We start from the raw sequence: 25,337 nt of genomic DNA on the forward strand, positions 1-25,337 counted from the left end.
TGAAAGGGCGAAAAGGCATGATTTTATAGCAAGAAGAATGCTGTTTGATTATGAGATATCTGACTTACTGGAGCAAACCAATCAAAATATCTCTCATAGCGAGACCACGCCCATCAATCTGAACGTGTTTCCGTGTTTCGCGAAATGACGAAAGAGTTATCGGGCACTCGCGTTGTTTGCGACGGTCTCTCACTGACTTGAGCGGCAATAAAAAGGTCTCTGGAGGGAGCTGTCTGTCATTCGATCGCCGGAGAAGGGAACAGTTTGCTGCAAACAGCGTTACTGACAGGGAATCTACACTCTTCATTCATAGCAACACATGCAGTCACACAGAAAAGGAGAGAACTTCACAGTGCATCGCGTCCAGCTCTGCATCTTGAGCAGATAGCAAACTTTGTCTTGCTATACACTCTGTCTGGTCGAATCTCACGGCAGTCCGCAGAACTCTCGTGAACAACAACGTTGACTACAATTGTTGGCAGCCAGAGGATAGCAATAAAGTTTCGCCATGACGTCACAATACTGTCAATCGATATTCGTTGTGGTTATGATGTTTTGTTCCCACACCCTGGGCATCGAAGAACAGGTGGGTAATATCAAATGTTCCTCCCTCTTGTTTCGTCTGATTGCTATTAACGAAGAAATAATACCTTTTGTTCGGTATTGAAGGAAGCTTACTCTTATTTCCGAGCTCAGAGAGACAAAGTGAGTAGTGAACTGTTCCCTGTAAAACTCATAGTTGAAAAAAAAAACAACTTTGAATAAACTTCGAACTTACATTGACATAATTACTACTGAAGATAAACATTATGTTAAGAAAAGAGTAAGATTTGGCTATCAACATAAAAAGAAAGGCAAGAAAAGAAGAGCATAAATTGCAAGAGATAGGGCTTATTTACAAAGATTTTTCAAGTACAATAATCTATAGACAAAAATAAGATACTGATTCGGTAGTGTATTAGCTCTTGTGAAAACCAGATGTATTTCAGATATATAAAATGAAATTCACCGATATACCGCTCAAGAGAAAGTGTGCTATACCTTGCAGCGTTACTACTGACAAACGCGCAACAAAATGTAGCCAATCTACGGGGCCAATAGGAAAGTTGTAGCACACGTGAAACGTTAAGGTCGAAGGGAAACAGAATGTGGTGTATAAATGTCTGAACGATGCCATTCAACTCCAAGACAGTAGACAAATTGCAGAGAGGTAAAACAGATGTTAAAAATGAACTTCTGCATATTACAAACATGTAGGGGAAAACAAAACAAAACGAACTGCTTTTACTATAGCATAATTATTAAATGCATCGGGTTTCCATGCCCATTTTTCCCCTATACGGACTTCAATGATGAGGATAATGATTATGATAATACTGGTGGTAATTGATCCCTTGAAATATCACAAGGATCAATTGTACTATTAAAATTGATTCGATGATTATGTAACATTAATCTCCATCCGTAAGTATATCTCATTTCTATATGTCAAAATTATCTAAATCGCTACTGGTCCTGGACAGAATATGCCGGTATAGCACTCGTGTCATCAAGTCTACATAAACTAACAGCCATGTTACCATAGTGTCGCCACGTTAATTGTCTATTCTTAGGGAATGAGTGATGTAAGCGGAAGTTGTGAGGCAGGTGGAGCAACTTCCACCTGTCGTTTCTATTGGGAGAAAATTGATGCGTTATCCCTTGAATTGCCATGTCATTTCCATATCAATTGTTAAACATTTGAGGGAATCCCGTACGGCTGAAAGAATGAAGAGGAGACAGATATCCGGAACATTTCGACAAATCTGATTATCTGTATCGACAACACTTTGTAGAACGAGGGATAACGGATGAGAAAGTGTAAATCAAAATTATGCTCAGCCGTCTTCCTCTTGATGCATGACACATAATTCGAAGTATGTTGTCCTGTTGTTAAATGATATGTACGGAGTTATTTAAAGGGGAAATCCAGTCCAAAATATAAGTAAATCTGATAAGAAAGAGTAAAATATTACGAGTTCAACGGTATAGATTTGATTGAAATCGGATGGAAAATAAGGAAGCTATGACATTTTGAAGTTTCGCTATTTTTTGGGGGAAACAGTTCTTGAACAGTCAATGTGAATATGCAAATGGAAAAGTGAGCATGTCATTCCCTCACAACTTACCATAATATAGTTTGCACATAAAATTTTGAAATTTCCTGTTTTTCTTTTAAACGCAATTATGCCCGAGGCTCAAATCCTCATACATCTAACTGATCACTATTTTGAAGTTATTCAACCAGGAATAACGTCATGTTTCAGACTTCAATGACAGAAACATTGAATTTTCGTCATTCTTTTTTTTTTTACACGATCAATGCAAAATTGTGAGGGTATGACATGGCTAGCTCACTCATTTGCATATTCATACTCACTGTACAAGAACTGTTTTGCAGAAATTAGAAAAACTTCAAAATTTCATATATATAGCTTCCTTATTTTTTATCCGATTTCCGTCAAATATTTGGACTGGATTACCTCTATAAGACTGAAAGTGTGGCTGATGGTAGATATTATCGATAATATGGTGTAAAATGTTGTTAAACGAAATAATTTCCATCGGACTCTCTTAATCATTTCTTTAGCCCCTACTTACTACAAAGAAAAGAGCAAATAAATGAAACGACTGCACCTATGCATTGTGAAAATATTACTGGTCAGGTGACACGTACGCAGTAGCCATTGGTAAGACTGGTGGCGTAGTGACAGAATGTTTGAATTGCAAACCAATGTTTGACATGAAATATCCTATCTTGTTTTATAGGCCATATCTTGATCATGTTTAAATATTTGGTAATATGTTATAATTATGTCACCTCATGTTCAACATCCACTGCTCTTCTCTTTGTCCATCGAGTTAGTCTAGTTGAGATATCTTCGAAAATATAGCAAGCTAGCTGTGCCATGTTTGAAAAAAAAGGCGGAGGTTATATCCTTGAACTGTTGAAAGCAACATTTTTAGCACGGATCTTGATTTAGATGGGAAAAGTACAGTTGTAACATTTTATCCTGTCCTGGACAACAGGCAGGAGTAAAAGACTTCAAGTACATTGAATTGCAACGGAGGAGACTGCTACTGTATATCATGTTAATTTTGGTTGCTGTCAGCTGATTGTGTTATGTGCAATACTGCTTGGGTAACCTTTCTAAACGAAGGAGAAGCCTTATAGATGTATTTCACAAATAACTTGTTATGTAGTAAATTGTATGTTATAAAAAAAAAAGTGACATTAGAAATCATTTCTACTAAATAGACAGTACCGGGGGTTAATGGAACGCATGAAGGGAGTACCAAAGTGAATCCGAACGCGATTTTTTTTTCAATCATCATTAGATTTAACGTTTGTCGTATAGACATAGTGTGTAGGTAAATCGAATCCTGAGAGAAGAGGCCCAAATACGGTTGCCAGATGAGACATAAGACAGTATTTGTTTGAACGCACCACTGGGTCAAATATCAATGAATACAACCATGCACGTAATTGGAACACAGACTCTGATAGAAGAATCTTAAGACTTTTCTTTTTAATGCTAATCTGTGACTGAATTTTGTTGTAAAGTGCTGTGAAACCAGTCATTGACTGTGTAAGAGCGCTATATAAATGATCCGATTGTATTGTATTGTATTGTATCACTAGAAACCGGAATTAATGTACAACGGTGCATAAAAATGTGCATTACTCGCATAATAACTTATTACATGATTCTGACGTAATTTTACGTTCTCTCCCTCCCCTTTTTTCTTTTTATTCGGGACTCTGATTTCATTCGAAAGATTTGTATCAAACAGGAAAAGGTGAGGAGTAAGATTTAAAAAAAGGAAAACTAATGATTCAAAAGTAATGCGAGAAAGAAGGAAGAAGTAAATAGATCCCCTCAAATCGAGCGAAAAAAAAAATCTCTATAGTCGACAAATGCAAACTAGATCTTTTACAGCTCCGTATAGTATATATAGTATAAATGTTTTCGTTGGCCTCATTCGTCGAGAGGAAAATAATGGAGTCAACAACCTAGCGAGTCGTGGAATGATGTACTTCATTTCCTTTATAACCATAATTTTGTTAGGAGCGGCAAACACTAACAGCAGACACATTTGAGTGACAAACGCAGCGTCTGAGGATTTCTCATCAACGGATGATAAAATCATGATGGAGGCGCCGATTCGTGGTTTGCACATGGAGAGAGTTTTATTTTGTCCCAATATCAGATTTTTAGAACGAGAAATAAATCAACCCAGATCAGAATTTTTCGCATTCGTTTGATACTCATGCATATAGTAAGTATATCAATATACCAAGTCTCAATCATCTAAGACTTACTGAAATCATTATTGGAGTCAGGAAGAGGGTAAAGGAGTGTTACTTTTAATAGAATCTATCATGATTTTGAGTGGTTAACGGATGGGGGCAAAACAATTACTTGAAATCCCTCAGACGTTTTAGGTAGTCCCTTCTCGCACAAAGATAATTCGAAAATATTGAAAACGTACTAGAATTTTCTTGCGATCTCGGTGCTTCATTTTGTATCTCATTGTATGTGTGATGCGAATTGCTTATCGACAGTTTCATCCAGTCCTTTGAATCAGCGTTGGAAAATGTCGTAATCTGATGATAAATGAATTTAGGGGAAAACATTAAGTTACACAATCACTCACATGTATACGTTGCTTGCTAGAGTAGTTCGAAGAACCTTCCAATGTTGCCAATAAAACTGCCTTTAAACAAGCGCATTTAATATCTTGTTTGAACATTTCAAACTGAACCTACCGTATGTTTGTCCCCGATTTAAGATCATCTATTTAGCAACAGAATAGACTACTACAAAGAAATAGCAGAATGTTTCGATCTTCAAGGATGATTAACCACGGTAAGATGCTCTATAAAAAGAAACTAATTCCGAAACGCGTGATGCCCATTTGCATCTATTTGTTCCTTCAACGTTGCAAAATGCAACAAAGACTAGGAATCCCTACACACTACCCTGTCATTAATCTCTCTTGAGGGCTGGGAGTTTTATTTGCTGTTGTTTCTGTTTTTCTTTTCTGGGGAGATCTGGATACCTTACAAGGATTTTAAGAATTTAAAACGAGTCAGTTCTAATTTTGTAACTTAGAAAACAGTTAAAACAAATCTCAGTCTCACATGTAACGAGTGACCTGCGTACAATAAAAATCTATGATAAAATTATGTGAAATGTATTTGTTCACTGTGTGTTGATTTGAATGCACTGTGCGTGCATGCATGTTTCTTAACTTATGTGCTCGTACAATTTCGAAGATTCTTGCATATGTTTATAATATATTATTAAATATGTATCATACATACGTATGTCATGCGATGGGCTTCTAATCAAATGAAGAACTGTTGTGCTTGGTGGGTTACCCATGTAGATAATGTGCTGAAAAGGTATATGAATATATGGATAAATGAGTGGATGACTGATCAAGTATTTCAGAATTATGTAAGGCAAAGAATGGATGAATGTCTTTGCACATTTCTCTTTTATCTCCAATCGTTTCCTTCTCTTTGCTGTGCCAATTGCGATTCCACCCCTAATATTTGTAGAAAATCAATTACAAATGCTATTGGCAAAACCAAATTTGACCTTCTTCTCGAATAATCAACTCAGTGTTTGATATTAATTTTGTCTTCTGTCTTTTCATTGGTCTGGACGCCACTCAAAGGCTACCCATTTGCGAGGGGACCACGTTGACATTAGCATGCTTCGCAGGAACGTCGATGACGGCCACCCCACAGACGATTTCTATTCGAGGGACCTGGGTAAGCAGAAAGACCACTTTAAAGGGTTGTTTTTAAACACAACGGGACCTTGCACCGCTATTTTTTTGCCAGGATCTCAGCTGAAAAAAAGAATGATTGAGGCATTAGCGTGATTAGGCTCCCGTAGAGCTCTTCTAAATATGTTTTGAAAGGCAACAAACAAAGGGGCTACGAGAATATACAAAGCATGCAATCCTCGCATTAAGAGTTTGATCTTGAGAAGTCCAGCGAGAAGCTGGAATGATAATTATTCTAATGAATTACAAAAAAAAAGAGATGGGTACAAATAAAGTTTTTAGAAGGAACTTTGAGGGAGAGTATGAAAGATAAACATGATTAAAGATAGCAATGAGGTTGGATCTTATTCTCGAATATTGGTGGGGATGATTATCATAGTTTCACCACCAAAATTGATTTCTCCTATATTACTCTATCTTGGCAAGTCGACCAAATGTACTCATGTTTTTTACTTTCATCAAAGAAAAAAACAACATCGAAGTTCTTCAGATGCACACCTTTATCATAGTGGGATCACTCAATAGTGAAGACGGCAAACTCATCGTTCTTAGAATGTCCTTACGACCCATACGATCATTAACATTATACCGCAAACACTTTTTTCCCCTTGATATTTCATTGATTTCATTCAAATCATTCATAAATCAACCCATTCTGGGTGTAGCATGAACATGAACGGTATAAATACAATTAAAAAAAACACACACACACACACACAAAACCCATTTGTCAATTTATACTTCAAATCATCTCTCTTCAACATAAACAACCCGGTTATAAATCAACCCTACTGACAATATATTTCTTCACGAGAGAGTAATATTGACATGTATATACCAAACATATATCCTTTGAAGATACTGAATTATGTAATTCACACTCACAAGGGCATATACATAAAAAAAAGATACGTTATACAAATCTAGAATGAAATCATTCATAAAAAACCTAACCAACTCTTCCCCTACCAACCAAAACCAAAAATCTACATCTATCCTTTATCTTTTATCATTTATCCAATATCTTTCATACAATTATAGCTATCCTTCTTCAAATCAAATCCCCATCCCCACCAACCCCCAATTCACCACAACCTAAACTACACCCACACCCACACCCACACCCACAACCACCAACCCACATACACATACACACAAACACCAACACACATACACCCCCCTCCCACACACACACCCGAAACGATACCACCTTCCTTCCTGATGAAACGACTTCCAAATGTTGATACGTAAAACATAATGGACCGTATGCATAAAAGCAGCATCCGTCCGCACACAAGCACCGCTTCAAATTAAAAAAAAAACACACACACACACGCACACATCACACACGCACACACACACACACATTCATAACTCTGTTTGATAGAACACATGAAGGCTTTTAATTTTTAGCATGGGTTTCACATCTGAACGGTCATATGATACAGAGAAGACACAATCATGATTCTCCTCACCGTAAGACGGGAATGCAAACATTTTAACTTGATGAATCGAGGCATAGTGTGACAATGGTAAGATCATCATGCATTTGAGCTGCCACTGTTCATCGAGATGTTTAGGAGTATGGTGTTGGCAGTTTACGCACACACTTGTCATATTGAACTACCGGCGGCTATAACGGGTATGCCCTTGCCACTCGAATCGTACCCTCGAAGATTCATGCATATTGACAAGACAAACCGTGCTATTGACAGGGTCCATTACAGCAGGCGAGGCGAGCTACGAATATGATACAACTTTCAAACTGCAAACAGACAAATTACGTGAGACGGATATCTTTTCTACAATACATAATATACAAGTACACAAACACACACACACGCACACACACATACATACACACATCATAAAATATTAATAGCATATCAATATATTATTTAACGACAAAACTTCTCATCATTCTCCCACACATCAAATACGTTGTATGCCATTATGATGACAACTGTCTACACTGCACTATGAAGAAACTAGACTGTAGAACATGGATTACCTCACGATTTCGTTTAGGTTGTTCGCGAGAAGGAAAAATAAATTAAAATCATGCGCTCAGTACTCTGCATTTGAGTAAACATTAGAAAATTCAACGATTATAATTTCGACGTATAAGCCCAATATTATGGAGAGTCAAGGGGGGGAGTATTTGTAAGGAGTCTACAGTGCCCGTTACCACATGTCTAAATCCCCCCTTTTACGGAACTTCTTATGTTGGACCCTATCTTGTATTTTACTATTTATTATTTGTTTTATCCTTTTTCTTTTTCATGTCTCTTTTGTTTCCTTCTTCTTCTTTTTTTATATAGAAAAATCACACAAGTAATAAAAGGAGAGTGATATATCCGAAATGAATGTGAACGTTATACTACAGTAATTGTATTTATATAATAATAACACATAGGCCTAATTATAGAGGATGAGGTATTCATTTAGCACTAAGCATCGGAACTTATTCCGTTCCATACGGGAACCTGTGGCCTGCGTATTAAGTCTATGGGCATTTCGGAATTTAGTATGGAATGTGTTAAATATATGATGCAAGTGATAATATTATCTTGATAAGAATTCTATAGCCATGTAATCGGTTGTAACTGATTGCAGTGGTCCTCATGGCATCATGTTTTTAAAGGTAAAGGTCTACTGAATTGCACTGACTCATTCTCTTCTGTGCTCACTTTCACAAGCACACCCCAGTGATTTCATGAAGAAATTGTCAGATTATCATAATTCTTGGCATTCCTGTTAGCCAGGTGCCTCGAAACAAAACAAGAATAAGTATTAAATGAGTCAAAAAACTAAAAAAACACACAACAAAACACAGGCTTTCCTATGTACTTTCTTAATTCTATGCTTGATGGAAAATTGATTAAACTACTGCAGACGAGTGAGTACATAAACGCAATAACAATAAAAGATAATATATTAACCTTACCTTACAGCTGTGCTTCAAAACTTCAGATTCCACAAGGAAGATTACGTCTTTAGAAAATGCCACCAATTTAAAATTAACATAGCTGACGCAGACTACTGGCCTATTGGAAAAAAACACAAACAAACAAACATGGAAGATATGCGCATATTTTTTTTTTTGCTCTATCATTTTCTAAATATATCGTAAACAGGAAGTGATACATATAATCATAAAAGATAGAGCACAAAATGTTAGTAGATGTATCTTAAAGCAAACATGGCAAAAGGATGTAAATGAGTCAAAAGAGATTTTACTCTTCAGTATACTGTATTCTAGTTTTTAAAGCAAAGGAAATATTTAGAGAAGCAATCTTTCATGAATAATTAAAAGTATAGATAAATGATTCATCGAGCTTGTGCATGATTTGGTTTGCTTAATGATTCGACCTTCTCTGAAGAGAAAAGTCAGTCGGGTGAAATGGTCAGCCGATGAGAGATAATAATGCTTCGGTGTTTTCGCTTTGCCACTCCCACGTGTCACTCTAAAGAATGTCGGAGCGGAACTGGTAACTAATTACCAGGATATCTATGCAAAGCTAACACCTTGTCATAACGACTCGAAAAGGTGGGAGGGAGGTTGAGAGGGACAGAGAGAGAAGAGGAAGGGAAGGGGGCAGAAGAGTGGGATAGGTTCTGATCTACTTACGTGGGAATGACCTTCTATACACGAAGTTATGAAAAAAAAGTCATGAATCTGATCTTATCTACTGACTTGAATATAAACGCGCGTCATAGTGAGCCAAAGAGCCTTGAAATTAACGTCACAAACGTATCAAGTGAACAATGACGAAAGTCACATAACTGCTCGGCGCCATTTAAACCGTGACCGATTCGAGCTTGTGGACTAATCAGTCACGGTCCAATGCACCCGCAACACCTAGTCAGGGTGAACAATTTTCACTCAAGGACGTAAACAAACACGGATTGGATCCCACTGTGAACAAGTCACTTATGAAAATGGAGAACTATAGATAGAACAGACAAGGAGGAATGTATCATATAATGAGGTTTATCACGTCGATTATCAGAAACTATGATATAAAGTATTAATCCTTTATGTCCTTTACGCTATATCAATTTTGACTCTAAATATAGGCATACATATTTGACTATATAGGCATCAAATATATAATATGGTAAGCTTCATTCATTCTATTTTTATAATCCTTCGTCAATCACAATAATGAGACCAATGATAGTACATTGAAGCTTGAAATCAGATAAAAGTATATACCCAGTGCACCATAAAACTATAGCGATTCGTGATCACAATTCAGTCACACCTAAGACATACAAACACAAAGTAGAAAAGAATGAGAAGAGGTGACAGAGATGAGAAAACATCGTGGAATGAAAGAAGGAAGAAATGAAAGAGAAAGAAACAACGAAGAGCAAAAAAAAAAAAAAACCACGGTACATCAATGCACACAAAAACAAGGAAAGATAGGAATGGAGTACAATACGCTGTATGATAAGAGGCTTGTGAGAGAGAAAGTCATAATTGTTAATATAATATTAGAAAGAGAGAGGAAAACGAAGTAGGGCCTACCTGTAGTTACACTTAGAGATGTAAAATGATACGAAGCCCACACAATGTTTCGTCTCCTTTTGAATTATTATGATTTTTTTTTTATTCACTGCGAGACGTTTCTAAGAAAAAAAAAGGTGATGAATTTTTTATGAAATTACCGACAGTGTTTGACTTTATACCTGAATGTCAGCTAAAAATTTCAGCTAGAAGTGAACAATTTCTGGTAATTAGTAGTCAATCCATGGACTTCAAGTAGCTGTCGTCGACGGATATAATGCAAGTTATTATGTTAAAAATGCATTATAATGTTCACACCAAATGGTATGCATGCTTGCTTGTTATCATACTCGAAGGAAGGCTTTTTAATGGGAAGATTTATTGCGCTAATGGGAATGTGGTGATTTGTCCATAAATTTGTGGCGTGGTGGCGGCGCCAACTCCTTTGAAGTGAAATAGAATAAGCTAATAAACATTTAACACAAATCAAGAAAATAGACTGGTTAGTGAATATCTTACAAAAATAGAGGTAATACAATAAATTATCGGATTAGTTTCACATGTTCCCATACAAGATGACATCAATTACATTACCAAGGCCCGTCTAATTCAAATTAATTTCAAATTCGTTTTGTTTCCATCAAACATAACGTAGCGAATCTATTTCATTTTTAATGTAATGATTTAAATCAAATTGGTTTTCTACAAGGAAAATATGTATATTATTCTTGGCCAATAGATATAATTTTTTTTCTAAAGGCCCATATTGGTAAATAGTCATTTAAAGCACTAAAAACAATGATCATTAGGCTTTGTGCCGGTCTAAAATCAGCTCAACTAATCATTATCACGCGACGTCAACAATATATTTGTTTTGTGAATGTCCATTGTACGGATTGATCAGCCTCGAAAGGCCAACGGCCTACTGCTGATTTCCACTACTATTGCTCAAATTGTTATGTCAATCTCCAACACACACCTTTCAATTATGACTATGAATACTTAACTGAAATAATTTTGGTTTGTATAAAGGCTTGCATGTATATTTTAATTGATTGTGTCTCTGTATGTTTTCAACTGAATTTGTGGAAATAAACTTGATCTGAATATTAAAATCCTGCAAATTTTATGTTCAATTTGGTGAAACTCATAGGATAAGATTTTTTGTTTAAAATTTGCTCCTCAAGGTTAACTTGAAAATGGAAGAATCATTTAACTTCATCTCATATCAGCTAAGTGTTAGGATTGTATTTGATAAAATCGGTGTTAGATTTAACACCATGGGTGTTAAATCTAACACCGATCAAGTGTTGATAGAGGACCACATCCACAGGTGTATAAAATATATTGTGATGGTGTTGAAAAGTGTTCACCTGGCACTTCGTGGTGTTAATTTACTACTGTTTCTGGTAATATTTTTGACACTGTGCTGGTGTTAATTCAATAATGACACCGCATGATGTTGATTTGATATTGCTGGTGTTAATGTCAATGGTATAACACCTGTCCAGCTTCAATAGGAGACCACACCAACTGGTGTTACGGTAGTGTAAATGTGTTTACACATTTTTCCAAAAATCAAGTGTTTTATCGGAAATTCTTGATCGTCTTGTTAAAGTTCAAAAATCAACAAGAAGTGCTGTTACTAAGAAACTCTTCAAAAAACAATTTTATATTTTGAAATGACACCCGGAGGTGTTAATCTTACACCATAAATGAGCACCGAAAATTTAACACCAGCTCGGTGTTTCATATTTAACACCGGACTTTTTGCAGTGAAACGTCAGTGCTGATACATTCGATAACAGCTGTAGTGAGGGCTGCCTTGTCCAATTTTGTCAAGTTTATCAACTCCATGACGGTTAGATGTAAGGGCAGTAGTAAAATATCTCAAAATTGACATTTCAAAATCAAAGCATTGGTAATCGTAACAACATTTTTTTACCCATTTGTTCTTTTGCTGAATTAAAATCAGCAACGTAGCAACGAACACGAGGTTGGTCTTCACTTCGTCATGCTGAGTCACTAGATTTGTCATGAAATATTGTTAAGAACAAATAAAACGAGTGTTCCGTGAACTAGTTCTCATCGATTTCAATGTATGAAGTAGAAAGGGGTACCGTAATAACAGCAACAGAATTGATGACGATTTGATGTCTGATTTGATAATGATAATAAAGGGTGCAGGGGTACTTCCAAAAGTTATTGACCCAAGAAAAGCAAGTGATATGTTTATGGGAGAAATCAATATTCGACGTGATAGTACATGTATACAATTACAGTAATAATGTGACTGATATAAAACTGGTCCTCTCGTGAACTCCCTGTGTTGCTGCCTGTAAAAATGGAAAAACAATGGTTCGTAAGTTTTACTTTAGTCAGTGTCTAACTCTAAGACGCTAGGAGTGGAGTTCATAATTGAGATAAGATTAACATAAAGAAATTACGTACTCAGAAAAAGACGCATTTACCTTCAATCGTATCCCCAGCGTGTAGGGTCGACATGGTTGGGCTGGAAGGTACCTACTACTACACGGCAAGGCCAGAGAACGCTGGAACGGTGTGTGCCACGTACCTCCTCGCCGAGTCAAACGACTTGGTCGAGATCGAGTTCACTGAATTCGATGTCGACTGCAGCGATCCTGAAAACGAAGTACAGGTAGGAATCGTTCAAAGCATGAATGACATAATAAGAAACTTGTGTATCGAACTGCCATTCTTACATTGTTTTCTTTGTGTTTTGATTTCTTTGTACTATGAAGATAAATTCATCATGTGTCGCGTGTGAATTTCTTTACGGACATGTATGAATAAATTCGAATGAAAGTTAAACAAACCAAACCAATAAATACCTGACTTCATTTGGCCTACAGTTCTTCGATGGTTGGACCATGGGATACGGGTCATTCCCGGGAGTGGATGATCACCCCTTGACCATCGCAGAGCGGGTGGTTAATGTGTGCAGCCAGAGGAGCCGCGTGTTCCGGTCTCATCAGAACGGGGCTATGATCACTTTCAAGCTGACGGATGCTGCAGCAAGCTTCGCATTCACTTTCAGGCCAATACACAACCCGGAGCGTGAGTACAATCCATTCTTTAAATTCCTGTGGCGTTATTGTGATTTGATTTACTTACAACCTATAGTTTCTAATCCTTTGTCACAAAATGTGAGTGAATAATACATATAATTGATGTTTATACGTTTCGCCGGCGTAACCTCTCAATCTAGTGGTTGTAGAAAAGAGTAAATGCTTCACGCGTCAACGTTTAAGATTCATTCGCAATATAATCTCTGAGAGTATAATGTACGCAACATATCTATCTTTATCTTCTTTTTTTTTTAAACGAGTCTTTGTGGTCATCTCCTAGCTTTGGTTAAATCTTCGTACGTAACCAAATAAACTTTCTTCAGGGGCACTTATGATCTCATTATCTCTTCAAAGTTTTCCCCCAAAGCATTACATTTTAATAGAATTATGTAGCAGGTGGAACATAGCAATGCAAATCATCCTACACTAGTCTGTGTATTCAGCTGCTGTAGTAAACCGTTTTCTGTTTGAAATTCAATAATGTCTAGAAAATTTAGATTTTGTCCCTTTTAAAAGCCATCGGACCCGTACAGAATTGCCAGAGTGTAGATCAGTGATCGAAACAAATTATGAAATTTTACCACAACAAGGGCAACGTATGCCAAGGCGCAAGTGGATTTATAGACACCAACCTATGAACCAATATCGTTTACTTCTCCCCAAATACTACCGTAAGAATCAACAAACGGTAGGATTTTAATTGCAGGCCAAAACTACATAGAGATCATGAAGCAACATAAACCATTAAACGGCTGCTATGAGTGCAGGGACGCTTTCAATAGGTAACATAAGTAAGCAAAAATGAAAGCTAAAGCGAAAGGTAAAAGTGAATTTTGATTATACTGTCATTCTATTCCTTATTGTGTTCTGGAACGGTCCTATCTTAAAGGAGGTAGCCCATTTCTTGGAGCATTTCCAGTGGTCACACTGAAACACAGACAGACAAAGAACAATCCCTTACCTTCTAAACTACAGTTGAAATCGATGGCCCTATCAAAGAAGAAAAATTAAAGATACAATCACCCCTATCTCCCCTTCCCCCCTCCCCTTGCCATAATCAAATCAGCCGGACGGCTGCAAACAATCACCACGTCACGTCGTTGCTATGACATCTAAACCATCCTCGTCAAAGGTTGGGAGGAGAAAAGAAGTAAATGCAAGCAGTGCCTCAAGAATGGAGATGAGAGACAAGAGTGTGCACCTTGTCTTCCCCATCACCACCACCACCCCCCCCCCTATCTCATCTTCAATCAGTGTTATAGGAAAATCAGGTGTTATAGAAGTGAGGTGTCCTAACAGTAACAAATGCACTGCCAAGATGCTGGATGGGTTTACCGAAGAGTAATGATCATTAAAGAGATCGTTCTTTTTTTTTCTAAGTAGGGAAAAATGGGAAAACTAGTCTAGATGTGCTATACAAAATTATATCCAACACCAGGTAGCAACCAATGAATGTTTCTTTCTCTTGAGTACATAATCATAATGCAAGACTCAACAACAACTTTTTCTTTGGGTGCCGGACAATGAGTCCTGGTGGAAAGAAAAAAAGAATAAGGAAAACAAAAGAAGAAGAAAGAATCTGAAGAAATGATATAAAATAATAAAACACTGCAATAATGTGAAACATGGCAGATTTTATAAAGTGCTTCAAACACCAAGTGTTGCATTTGTGGCTAAGAGGTAAGAAAAATAAACATTTAAATATGAATTATTTCAATAAAACATTAAAGTGACTATAAACCATGATGGCAATGTGAAAATTGGCAGATATGATAAAGGGCCTCAAATACCGTTCTGAAAGTCTAACATATCTGTTATTGATTGAAGGCATAAACGCGATTTTCCATGACTCTTCATATTCATAACGATTTGACATTAAGGTATACCTATGATATACTTTTAATAACCGGTAGATAAGTCTCTAAGAAATGATATGTTTGGTGGCCCGATGTGTTTTTTAGTGATTCTCAAATGATCACCTGACATTTATTTCTGGTGGCCCATGGCCAATCGGGCACCAAAATCATCAAACTGTCATTTATTGGTGGCTTAATAAAACGTTGGGGCACGAAGATGATGCAAAGAACAACATACAGCATGAAATCATTTGATTAAACATCAAAAGATGTTAAGGTTAAACCATGAAAATTAGTGAAAATTTGCAGGTATGAAAAAGTGCTCAAATACCCCGTACTGTGACTAAGAAGCGAGAAAGTAAAGTTTGAATGAAATGATCTGATAAAACATCAAAGTAATCATGAACCATGTTAATTATGTGAAAATTGGCAGGTAAGATAGAGGGCTTCCAATACTGGTGATTAAGTACACTTAATCTATAGCATAATTATGCAACATTGAAGTACCTAGGAATTACACATTTTTCCGTGACACCACAATAATGTCCGTGAAATCATTATTTAACATAGGGATATAACTATTTCCATTAAAAGATTGGTGAAATTTATCACTGAGAAAAAATAATTTGGCCGAATTTGGCTGATATTTGATGGAAAATAGCCTGAGTTTCGCCGATGAAGACTAGCAGCACTATGGTAACCCTGGTCACAGCAGCCAGCTGAAATGAATTCAGATATCAAGCTCTGAGTCGCGAGTCATTCTCCCCTTTTCCAGATGAGAAAAACACACAAAACATTTTAAACACTCGCAAATATTAGGTGCCCCGATGACCAAAACATATCATTTCAAAGAAAATGATGGTCTACCGCTAATCTCGTGCCTTGATTATGTATCATTTCTTTGTAAACGCTCCGATGATTTAAGTCATCCACAAATAATATTAAGTATATTCCACAGATGGAAGTACCGTTGGTACAGCAAATCTGATTCGTGATATTTCTTCTTCTTTTTTTTTTTCATTAGAGTGCGTGCATGAGTATGATTCCCAATCGTGAAAATTGTGTATATAGAGGTCGGTGCATGCAATAAGTATGCAGAATGCTGTGTTCATGTGTGTTTACGCCGTGTGTAGAGTGTTGTAAACAATGTCCATGACAGATCAGGACGTACGCCAATTGATGGTGAGGGGCGCGATGGAGCGTTAGATAGCCAGTTCGCTTGACGGCCAGGCTGAATTTGGAAACGGTGACAAAGTACGACAAACAAGAACTTCAACGGATTCAGCGAAGTATGAAATTGCTGCAAATTCACTGTCTTTGTCACACAAAAAAGCGCAAAAGGAGTCCGTGCCCACCGGGAATATCGAGTCACTGCCCGGGTGATTTGATAAGAAGTTGCCGATTTTGTTGCTGCATGTTTCGTTAGCCAATTAGTCTTAGCCAAAGCGGATGTGCGTGCATAAAAAGGATTGTTTTCCAGACACACAAAAAGAAAGAGCTTATGACAGGACACACGCTCTAGCTATGGTAGCACTTTTGACATCGATCGATTTCTAGACTTGGCTATCTTCACATCTACCGCAGACGTATGGTTCTGCAATCTTGTGGTTATCAAACTGAGATTAACGTACAGAATCAACAGTCGGGTAAGGTGCAAAATATAAATGTAAGGAACACGTCAGTGTCACACACACACACACACACACACACACACACACACACTCTAGCCCCATAAAGACCTAATCGTGGGGCCTTCGTAAAACAATATCTTACAAATTAGGGAAGTCTGTGGAAATTGCTGCCTATCATTTGGCTTGCCAAATTTGTGGGGCACTGGCGTAATGTCTGGTTATTGAAAACTTGAAAGAACTGGGAATTTAGGAACCGACAATAAATAGCCAGTATGAAAACAGCAAGGAAGGTTTTTTTTTTCTTTTTTTTGTGAAGTTCAATGATAATATCTAACATCCTTAGACACAATGCCTTTAGCAAACCTAGCTTAAACTTTAATCGGATTTTCAGGTAATCATTTTCATGTTAATAACTATAAGAAAAAAAAAACTGCTTTGCACGCGGGAAAATGTCCACAATTGTAAAAAGTACTAGAATAACAGAAAGTGTCGGCACAATATCCTCCAGACTAAATAATGATATCCCAAAACCATACACCAAAGACATACAGGCAAAGATACACGTGGTTTGGAATATGATGGAGAAACCGCAATGTTTCCAAGTAATGGTCATGGAATCAGAATGAATTTGGATTTCCATGAGCAAAGAAGATACTAATTAAGGTTAAAATAGTTTCAGAAATCTTTCAAAAAACACAAACAGAAAAGAATTGGTAATATATGAAGCAGTAAACAAGTAGATTATATAGATAAAAGTAACACATTGGTATAAAGATGCGTAAACATCGTATGGATGACATTTATGAAAAACAAAACCAAATAGTGGTAAATCTGATTACCAAATGTTAAATTTTCCGCATGGTTTGTGAAGCTTGTCACATTCTGCCTTCCTTGAAGTGTCTGTGAAGCTTGTCACATTCTGCCTTCTTTGAAGTGTCTGTGAAGGGTTTGACAGACAACCGTCTCCCCCGTGAGTGGTCATGTATGTATTTTGTGTGCCTTGGAGGATGCTCCTGGGGGGAAATTTATTTTCAGCTGGTTCCCTTAGCGCTTCGATCGCGTGCATCGACAAATATTTCAAATGGTCGTGACTTCACCAGTGTAGAAATGCGGTCAGACAACGCCCACAGTCATCACACGAGGCTGTGAGGGGTACTACCCTACATGCTTACCGACCTATAATCACTTATTGTGTGTGTGTGTGTGTGTGTGTGTGCTTGCGTTTGTATATGCAGGTGCTTGTTTCCGTTACACAGTATATTTTTTTTATTTACAGACAAAGACTTAAGATACGACACTACATCATCATGAAGAAGGGGGTATGCATAAAGATAGACACACACATCAGGAATCTGCTTACATAACTCCAGTTTTCCTAGACCTTGGTCAACTTATGACGCGGGTTTTTTTTTTTTTTTCTCTCTCTCTATCACCATGAGATGTGACATCACCACTATGACTTATTATGTTGACTATTCTTCCTATGTGGGTCGTGGGCTGAGGCTAATGGTGGGATATTACATCAGTCCATAATTGATGTATCACATGGTGAAAAATCAGATGAGAAAATCAAGATAAATTTTGTAGAGGCAGCAAATATTTTGAAAAGAACCATCATCATAAATGGTATTTCATTAGCAGACATGGATGACTTATGGATTATTATCGTTGGTACTCTCATGATTAAGATATTTACGTTATGTTGATGAACTTCTGTTATATTTCCCAAATTTTATTTCTATTCCCTATCTCCCGTGTCTTTGTGGTATCATGATTCAGTTATTTATTTTTTTCTGATTTGTTAATTGATTTATATGATTTTAATTCTTTCAGATGTTATGATAAACAAGGGTTCAGAGAAAAACCATTACTGTGACTGCCTTATTCACGAACAAGATAAGTCCAAGAAAATATCAATGTGCTCATTTTGCTCAACCATCATAACTCTTAGCAAGAATATGACACTAAAATGCAGTAATGGATAAACATGTGTTTTTTATGACTCGATATCCTTGACAGATTCTGAATGAAAACGATGGAAAGATTTTGATTTACCCAGGAGCAATAAACTGAAGTTGACGTAAAACAAGTACGGTACATTCTATTCCAGTCATAACAGTGTGCAAAGAGGAAAAAAGAGGAAGATTAAGTCTGCTTTCGTTTAATTCGCTGGAGACAGTGTGTGGGTGTTGGTAACTTAGCTAATTTCCCCTGACAAACTGACAACAAGGCGACATTGCTCATTCCGATGCACACCATCAGATATCTGAGTGGAAAGGTTCAAAGTTTCTCATCTTTCCTCTTTCAGCTGTTCAGAAGCGCAACACGACAAAGAAAACTCAATTTGTAAAATTGCGTGATGAGAAGTGATGACGTCAAGAACTCAAGCAAACATGACAGATGTTACCTTACCTCTGCAAGAAATAAACGTAAATAAAGAGAAAAGAACAAAGTAATAAAAGAGCGGGAAAAAAAACGCACTCAACGCCGCGAGGTATTTTTAAACTATTTTTCCTATCTGCCCAGATCGCTCCGTGCAGGGGAGTCACTAACGTACAACACCAGTCCCTATGCAAGGAAGACAAACTGAAGTCTATAGATCAATTTCAAAGACACAAATGAATCAAATGTCTCATAATTTGAGGTGAAAATTACTCGTCGTTGTGCGAGTGACCCCGGCAATACAATTTGGATGACTTGGTGAACAATTGCCTTCCAGGCTTAGAAGATCAAATTAATACAGAGAGCCTAACTTGATCTTAGGTTCTACTGGTTTTGACAAAGGATGTGGCTCTCCCTCTAACTCCGGCAGATGTAGAAGGAAAGACTGTCATTATTTTCAAACGCCATTTGGAAAAGTGAAGCATCTATTCTGTCTTTGTCAGTAGGTTAAAGCCACTGGGATCGGATCCTCCTATAGGATTGCTTCCACCCGGAGCAAACTGGTGTAGACTTTAAAATTTCGTCAGGTGTTTCAGAGAGCTGTCTTTTTTAAATGGGAACTCGATACTTTGTTATGATCAGCTTCATTTCATGAATAGAATGCTGGTTGGAAAACGTGTTGAATGGAGTGCAGATCCTCGCTGGAATCAATTGGCGTCAAGGAACGCCTGACCGCCAAAAACTAGTTCTTTAGAACAGACGACGTGTTTCTGGGTTTCCGTGTGTCTTCCGGTCTGATGAAGTCGCTTGGAAGCAGAGACAAAATAGCAGATCGCCACAACTATATTTTTTACTTAAAAAAGGAAGAAAACTCGCAAAATGCCAGTAATTGTTATTGTTCTTTCTGAGCACTATTTCGCTGTAATCATTAAATCAATAAAATGAACAACAATTCTATACACTATTTGTTAAACAATGGAAGAGTATCAAGGAACAGTTTTAGAAAAGAACCGCAGTTCCATATTCCTTTTATTTCACTTATCAATTCATTAAAGGGACACAGTCCTCACGAAATTAAAAAAAATATGTTGTTGTTGGTACCTCCAATGAACTACTTTCACCAAAAACAAACTTTAAAATCACCAAATAAGCTCGTACATTTTGGTTGAAAAAGTGTGACTCTGCATGGTGAATATGCTAATGAGCAAGTCTTGGCGGAGAGTCATACGTCGTCGATGCACAACTCATCCCAGCCGTGTTCTGCTCGTTATCCGTACGCTCCCTAGTTTACCCGGATGCATGAAGACGTCGGTGGCTACTCCGACTCGTATTTGACATTGTTTCTACGTTGTGTGTGTGTGTGTGTGTGTGTGTTTGTGTGTGTGTGTGTATGTATTGTGTATTATATTCGCACGTGTGGACGGTACAACTAGATGATAGATCTACGGTAGATACGCGTACGCACCCCGTACGCGGTTTGCCCTTCGCACTTTTCCAGTCTCAAGCGCAGCTGCAGCCCTACCTGTCGCCGCTTATGCATGTTCTATATATAGTACGTACAGAGTGTACATATTTGTAGGTAGAAACGATTCTACACAGGCCTGCTAGTACACTACAGGGGCGACCGCATTCAGCGTCGTCTGGTCAGGCTATCTTACATCAGTAGTTTTGCTCGAATCGTGCAGAAAATTTCCCAGGAAAATCCTTTTTTTCCGTCCCAGACCAACAAAAGTATCGTGAAAGGTGAGCTGTGTGGCTGGGAAATATCGGTACAACGATGCCGAGCATAAGAAACTTAGGGCCTACAAAATCTCGAAATCGTGTTGTGACCTACCTGTGCGTGGACAATTTGTGAAGCGATGTTTTTACGTGGACCGGCAGGCTGTGGCCCTCGGTTATAAACCGAGAAAACTCCTGAAACCAGATGCAATCCTGACCATTTGCTCACATGAGTTATAAAACAGAAATACCTCGAGCATCGACTTCGAAGAGAACCGAGGGAAAAAAGCGTAGAGAGGTAAGGAAAGTGGCTAGCTATGTTTAATTTACCGTGGGCCTGCAGCCGGGGTTGGACTGCAGTACAGTGCCACTGAGCTAGCTGCTGCCAGTGCCGACTGGACATGCACGGCAAAGTGGAGCGAAATCATATCCCTACGACCCCCTGTGTTTACCCTTCCCGGCTCACGTCATATTTTTTTTTTTCGAGGAAAGGCGATTATCTGACTACTTACAGAAATATTGAGATACAAACAATATTTTCTTTGAAGAATTCGACTCTCTCATGCACAGGTTATCTTCGGTTTGAATGCCAAAATCGACTGGACGGAGTCGATCGAGTGTACTGTGTATGTATACATTGGTATGGTAAGGATTTGCGCGCGAGAGTGGTTTCTACGCTAAGAAGTATGCAACACGGACGGAAGCTAGAAAACGACCGTGCCTATTTGATGTCAAGTTCATGGTATATTTGGTTTAAAAATACATATAAATTTATGTTTACAATATTAATTTTTCGTAAATTATATATATCTACGCTTGAAATATTTTGTTTGAAATTATAAAACCACAAACTTTCACATTATATGATGAAATTGCAACTAATCATTTGAACACTTAAATTGGTTTTAGAGGCACGGCTGTCAACTTGGTGAGTAGGGCATGCACTACGTAGCATCTTTTTGCCGGCTCTTTCACGATCGCTTGCAGGAATTATTTTTCAAAAATCGCGTACGGAGACAATTTTTGATGTCCAAGCGTATAAATTGGTGAAAGTTTATATTTTTTACTCTTCTTAATTATCAGTACAGTGAAAATCTCAGGACTGCTTCCCTTTAAGAAGTCGAAAACGTCAAAATGCCAGTGTTTTTGTTTTTCAGTCAACTTTGACCAGCAATGTTCTAGATAATGGAACGTTATCATTTTTTTCTTATTACATTTACATAGAAAACATAATTCAGTTGTCTTCCGTTCTCGTCTCTGCTACTCACTAGTCCTATGACCTTTATTCTGTAGGGAATTGTATGAAAAACGCTGTGTTAGTGACCACCTTGAGGATATTGTTGCCAGAAGTGCAGGGCACGGGACAACATAATTATCCGGGTACACATCACGAACTAGATATCCACGAGTCAAACTGCCCACGAGTCATATATCCCATGAGTAATAAAGACCACGAGTCATACAGCCAACGAGCTACGAGCTCGACATCAGGTTAACTAAGCCCACGAGCTATACGGTCCACGAACCAGACACAGGCAATCAAGACCCTAGTGTCAAACTCGTGGTCTGTATGACTCGTGAGTGTATGACCCATGAACCTTCTTTCATTGCCTAGCTCGTGGACAGTATGAATCGTGGATGCATAGCTCGTGGGATGACCCAAATTATCCTGCCTTTCCGAATGATCACACTGACAGAATATTCCAATGTTCACTAATATTGTTTATGCCCTCTTCAGTACGTTCGTCCATCACGCTATATAGCAAATCAGATTAAGCAAAAGGTCTTATATTCGACTGAAAACGTTGATTTGTGTACTGTAAAATGGTTTGCACATCCCAAAACGGGGGGAATTGCACTCAGAAGAAATCTCCTTGAAGAAATATAAAGAATCAATGAAACAGGAAGCGAAGAAATACTGAGCGACAAGAATTTACATTCAAGATTCTTTGCATGGAGGAAAGGAAAAGACGGATTATGGGCGAGACGTGAAAGTGTCGAGCGGGTTAATTACCAGGCAGTAGTCAGCTGACCAGATGTCGCCTCGCGGCAAGAGAAGGAGAGCCGAGGCGTACATCTCCGATGGCCATGCCTTGCCTGTCGCCCTTTTACCAGCCGGCAGCGACATGATCGGCCCTGATATACAAGTACCTCTGTCATTCCAAGTCTTGGAAACAATCCAATCTCGGAAAAAAAGTAGGGAAAAGTGGGTAGGGTCACACGAATCCACGGATGAGCTTATATGGCTATACCTTGAATGAATAATCAAATACAGAGCCTTTAAATCGATGGTGTATATTCTTATGTGGCGCTCCATTCAGGGGTGAGTGATAAGCTATCCCATAGGCGATATTTCGTAACAATAATGTTGTAGTGCAAACATTAAGTCATTTTTGGCTCGCGGGTTATGGGGAATGTCATACATCATGTTGACAATTCAGTCAAGATAAATTAATGCTTGTCCTGCCTCACTTGGCAACCCCAGAGAGTCGATGAGGTATCGATCGCCGTAGTAACTTGATTGATTAACAATATTTCCTCAGGCTACTGGGGAAAAACACGGTCATCTTTAGCGCATGACGTTAAGAGCGTTTCAGGAGTTCTTTAACTCAGACAAGTGCAAAGTGATAATGGGTTAGTACTCCTGCAATATCGCGGAAATGACAACGGCCTAAAAAGGGGGGCGCAATGACTAAACTATGAATAAGTCAACGATTAAAGTCATAATGGATCCACGCGATGAATAATTTCTTTGCGTTAATGTTGGGTTATTTCTTGTTTGACACGTGCTATAACATATTTGTATATCATGTGTTACAGTTCCACGAGCATAAATGTGACCGTGCACCTCAAAACGAACATAAAGTCGCACACACTGATTTTGCGTGAAGACTGAAAATAAGTGAAATGGGTCAACCTAGCCGAACTTGACTTTTTCATATTTTCTGAAAGAGCGGGTCTTCTTTTACATTATGCTAAAATTTGGTATCATAAAACGGGCAGGAAAGTGTGTTCTTTTAGCAGTTTATCTCGAACATTTTTGGTAGAATTGTGTGATTAGGTGTGTCTTTAGAATCCCTTTTTCATTTCTGAAAAACCTTGTCCACTCTCTTCACTTTCAACTCTAATAACTTTTGAAAGGATAGTGCTACTGCCCTGAAAGTTAAGATTAATTATGGACAGAATGTGTTGATGAGGCATGCCTAATATCAGTTTAATCTGATAATCTCTTCATTGTTGTTACTCTGGTGGTTTACTTCCTGTTTTTTGTCCCATTCATCGCACAGCCAGCACAGTTTGGTAAAGATTAAGCGCTTGAATAGACACTGTACTTCAGAGTCTCTTTTCTCAATTTACACTTTTCCTGAGTTTGTTCTTTGTTTCCAATATTTAGATAGGTTAGGAGAGTCCATTTGATTTGAGTTATATATTATTTTAGAATATGGTCTTAACTAAAAATTCGTGTCTGGCCACTTTTTGTTTGTTTTGAGGTGCAGGGTCACAAATAGACACTGGTCTATGGAAGACAACTGAACGTGTATTGGTCGAAGACAGCAATATTTGAATCTGTTGTCTCTCCACAGAGGACATCTCTGGTTTTCTCTGTGGATACTAGTTCCAAATATTTCTATTGAGTCAATCTGGGTAATAAGGCTAGCAAAATCCAAAACTCACTTAACCAGCACTTCCGCTCATTTTTCTTCATACCACAGCATGCAACGTTATTGCTCCCGAACCAAGCGGTGCTCACACACTCCGTAACTATGGCAACGAGAGAAATTGCTCTTTCTCCATCATCTATCCGGTGACTATCCACATCTGGGAGATGGCAGTTGGAGGCTATGACAATGGTGACGCCAGGCTCCGGGTAAGAGACGTCTCGCTGTGGCCATTTACTTACCGTATTCCCCAGTGATTTTATACGTACCTATACCAATTTATTAATGATGTGGATTTAGAAATAGTCATCTACCTGCTCATGTAATTGTCATAAGGCATGGTGAGTTCCGTTCATAACCATTCTAACCATAATTATGCAAGCCCCGGCAGAAAATACAAAATACAATGTAAGCTGACTTTTCGTGAGGTGGACGATATGAAATATATCATGTTGTATACACAAAGTAGGGGAAGAAAGAAAAAAAATCTTTCAAGACGACATATTTTTATCATGTATGAAATCGGTGGAAGTAGTTATTGAATAAAAGTAACAAAATACTTGAGAGACGTTTCTCACAAATTTTCATTGTACATGTGATGAAGCAAAATGTGGTTTAAATAGTATGATTGTATGGCGATGAGACAA

At 37.9% G+C, this 25,337-nt stretch overlaps 1 protein-coding gene across 1 annotated transcript in view; it reads left to right on the forward strand.

The window, feature by feature from the left end:
* The first annotated feature begins 300 nt into the window (after positions 1–300).
* Positions 301–25,337, forward strand: part of LOC139725742 (corticotropin-releasing factor-binding protein-like) — a 31,074-nt gene continuing 6,037 nt past the window's right edge. Inside the window, exons 1-5 of the mRNA XM_071636825.1 lie at positions 301–586; positions 5,728–5,824; positions 12,844–13,013; positions 13,228–13,432; positions 24,745–24,899. Coding sequence (XP_071492926.1) covers positions 509–586; positions 5,728–5,824; positions 12,844–13,013; positions 13,228–13,432; positions 24,745–24,899 — 705 coding nt within the window. The 5' untranslated portion in view covers positions 301–508. The remainder of the gene's footprint in view (positions 587–5,727; positions 5,825–12,843; positions 13,014–13,227; positions 13,433–24,744; positions 24,900–25,337) is intronic.

The sequence above is a fragment of the Diadema antillarum genome, unplaced genomic scaffold, assembly GCF_040938485.1.
Source record: "Diadema antillarum isolate AM-2024a unplaced genomic scaffold, OU_Dant_1.0 seq00000059_RagTag, whole genome shotgun sequence".
NCBI lineage: Eukaryota > Metazoa > Echinodermata > Echinoidea > Diadematoida > Diadematidae > Diadema > Diadema antillarum.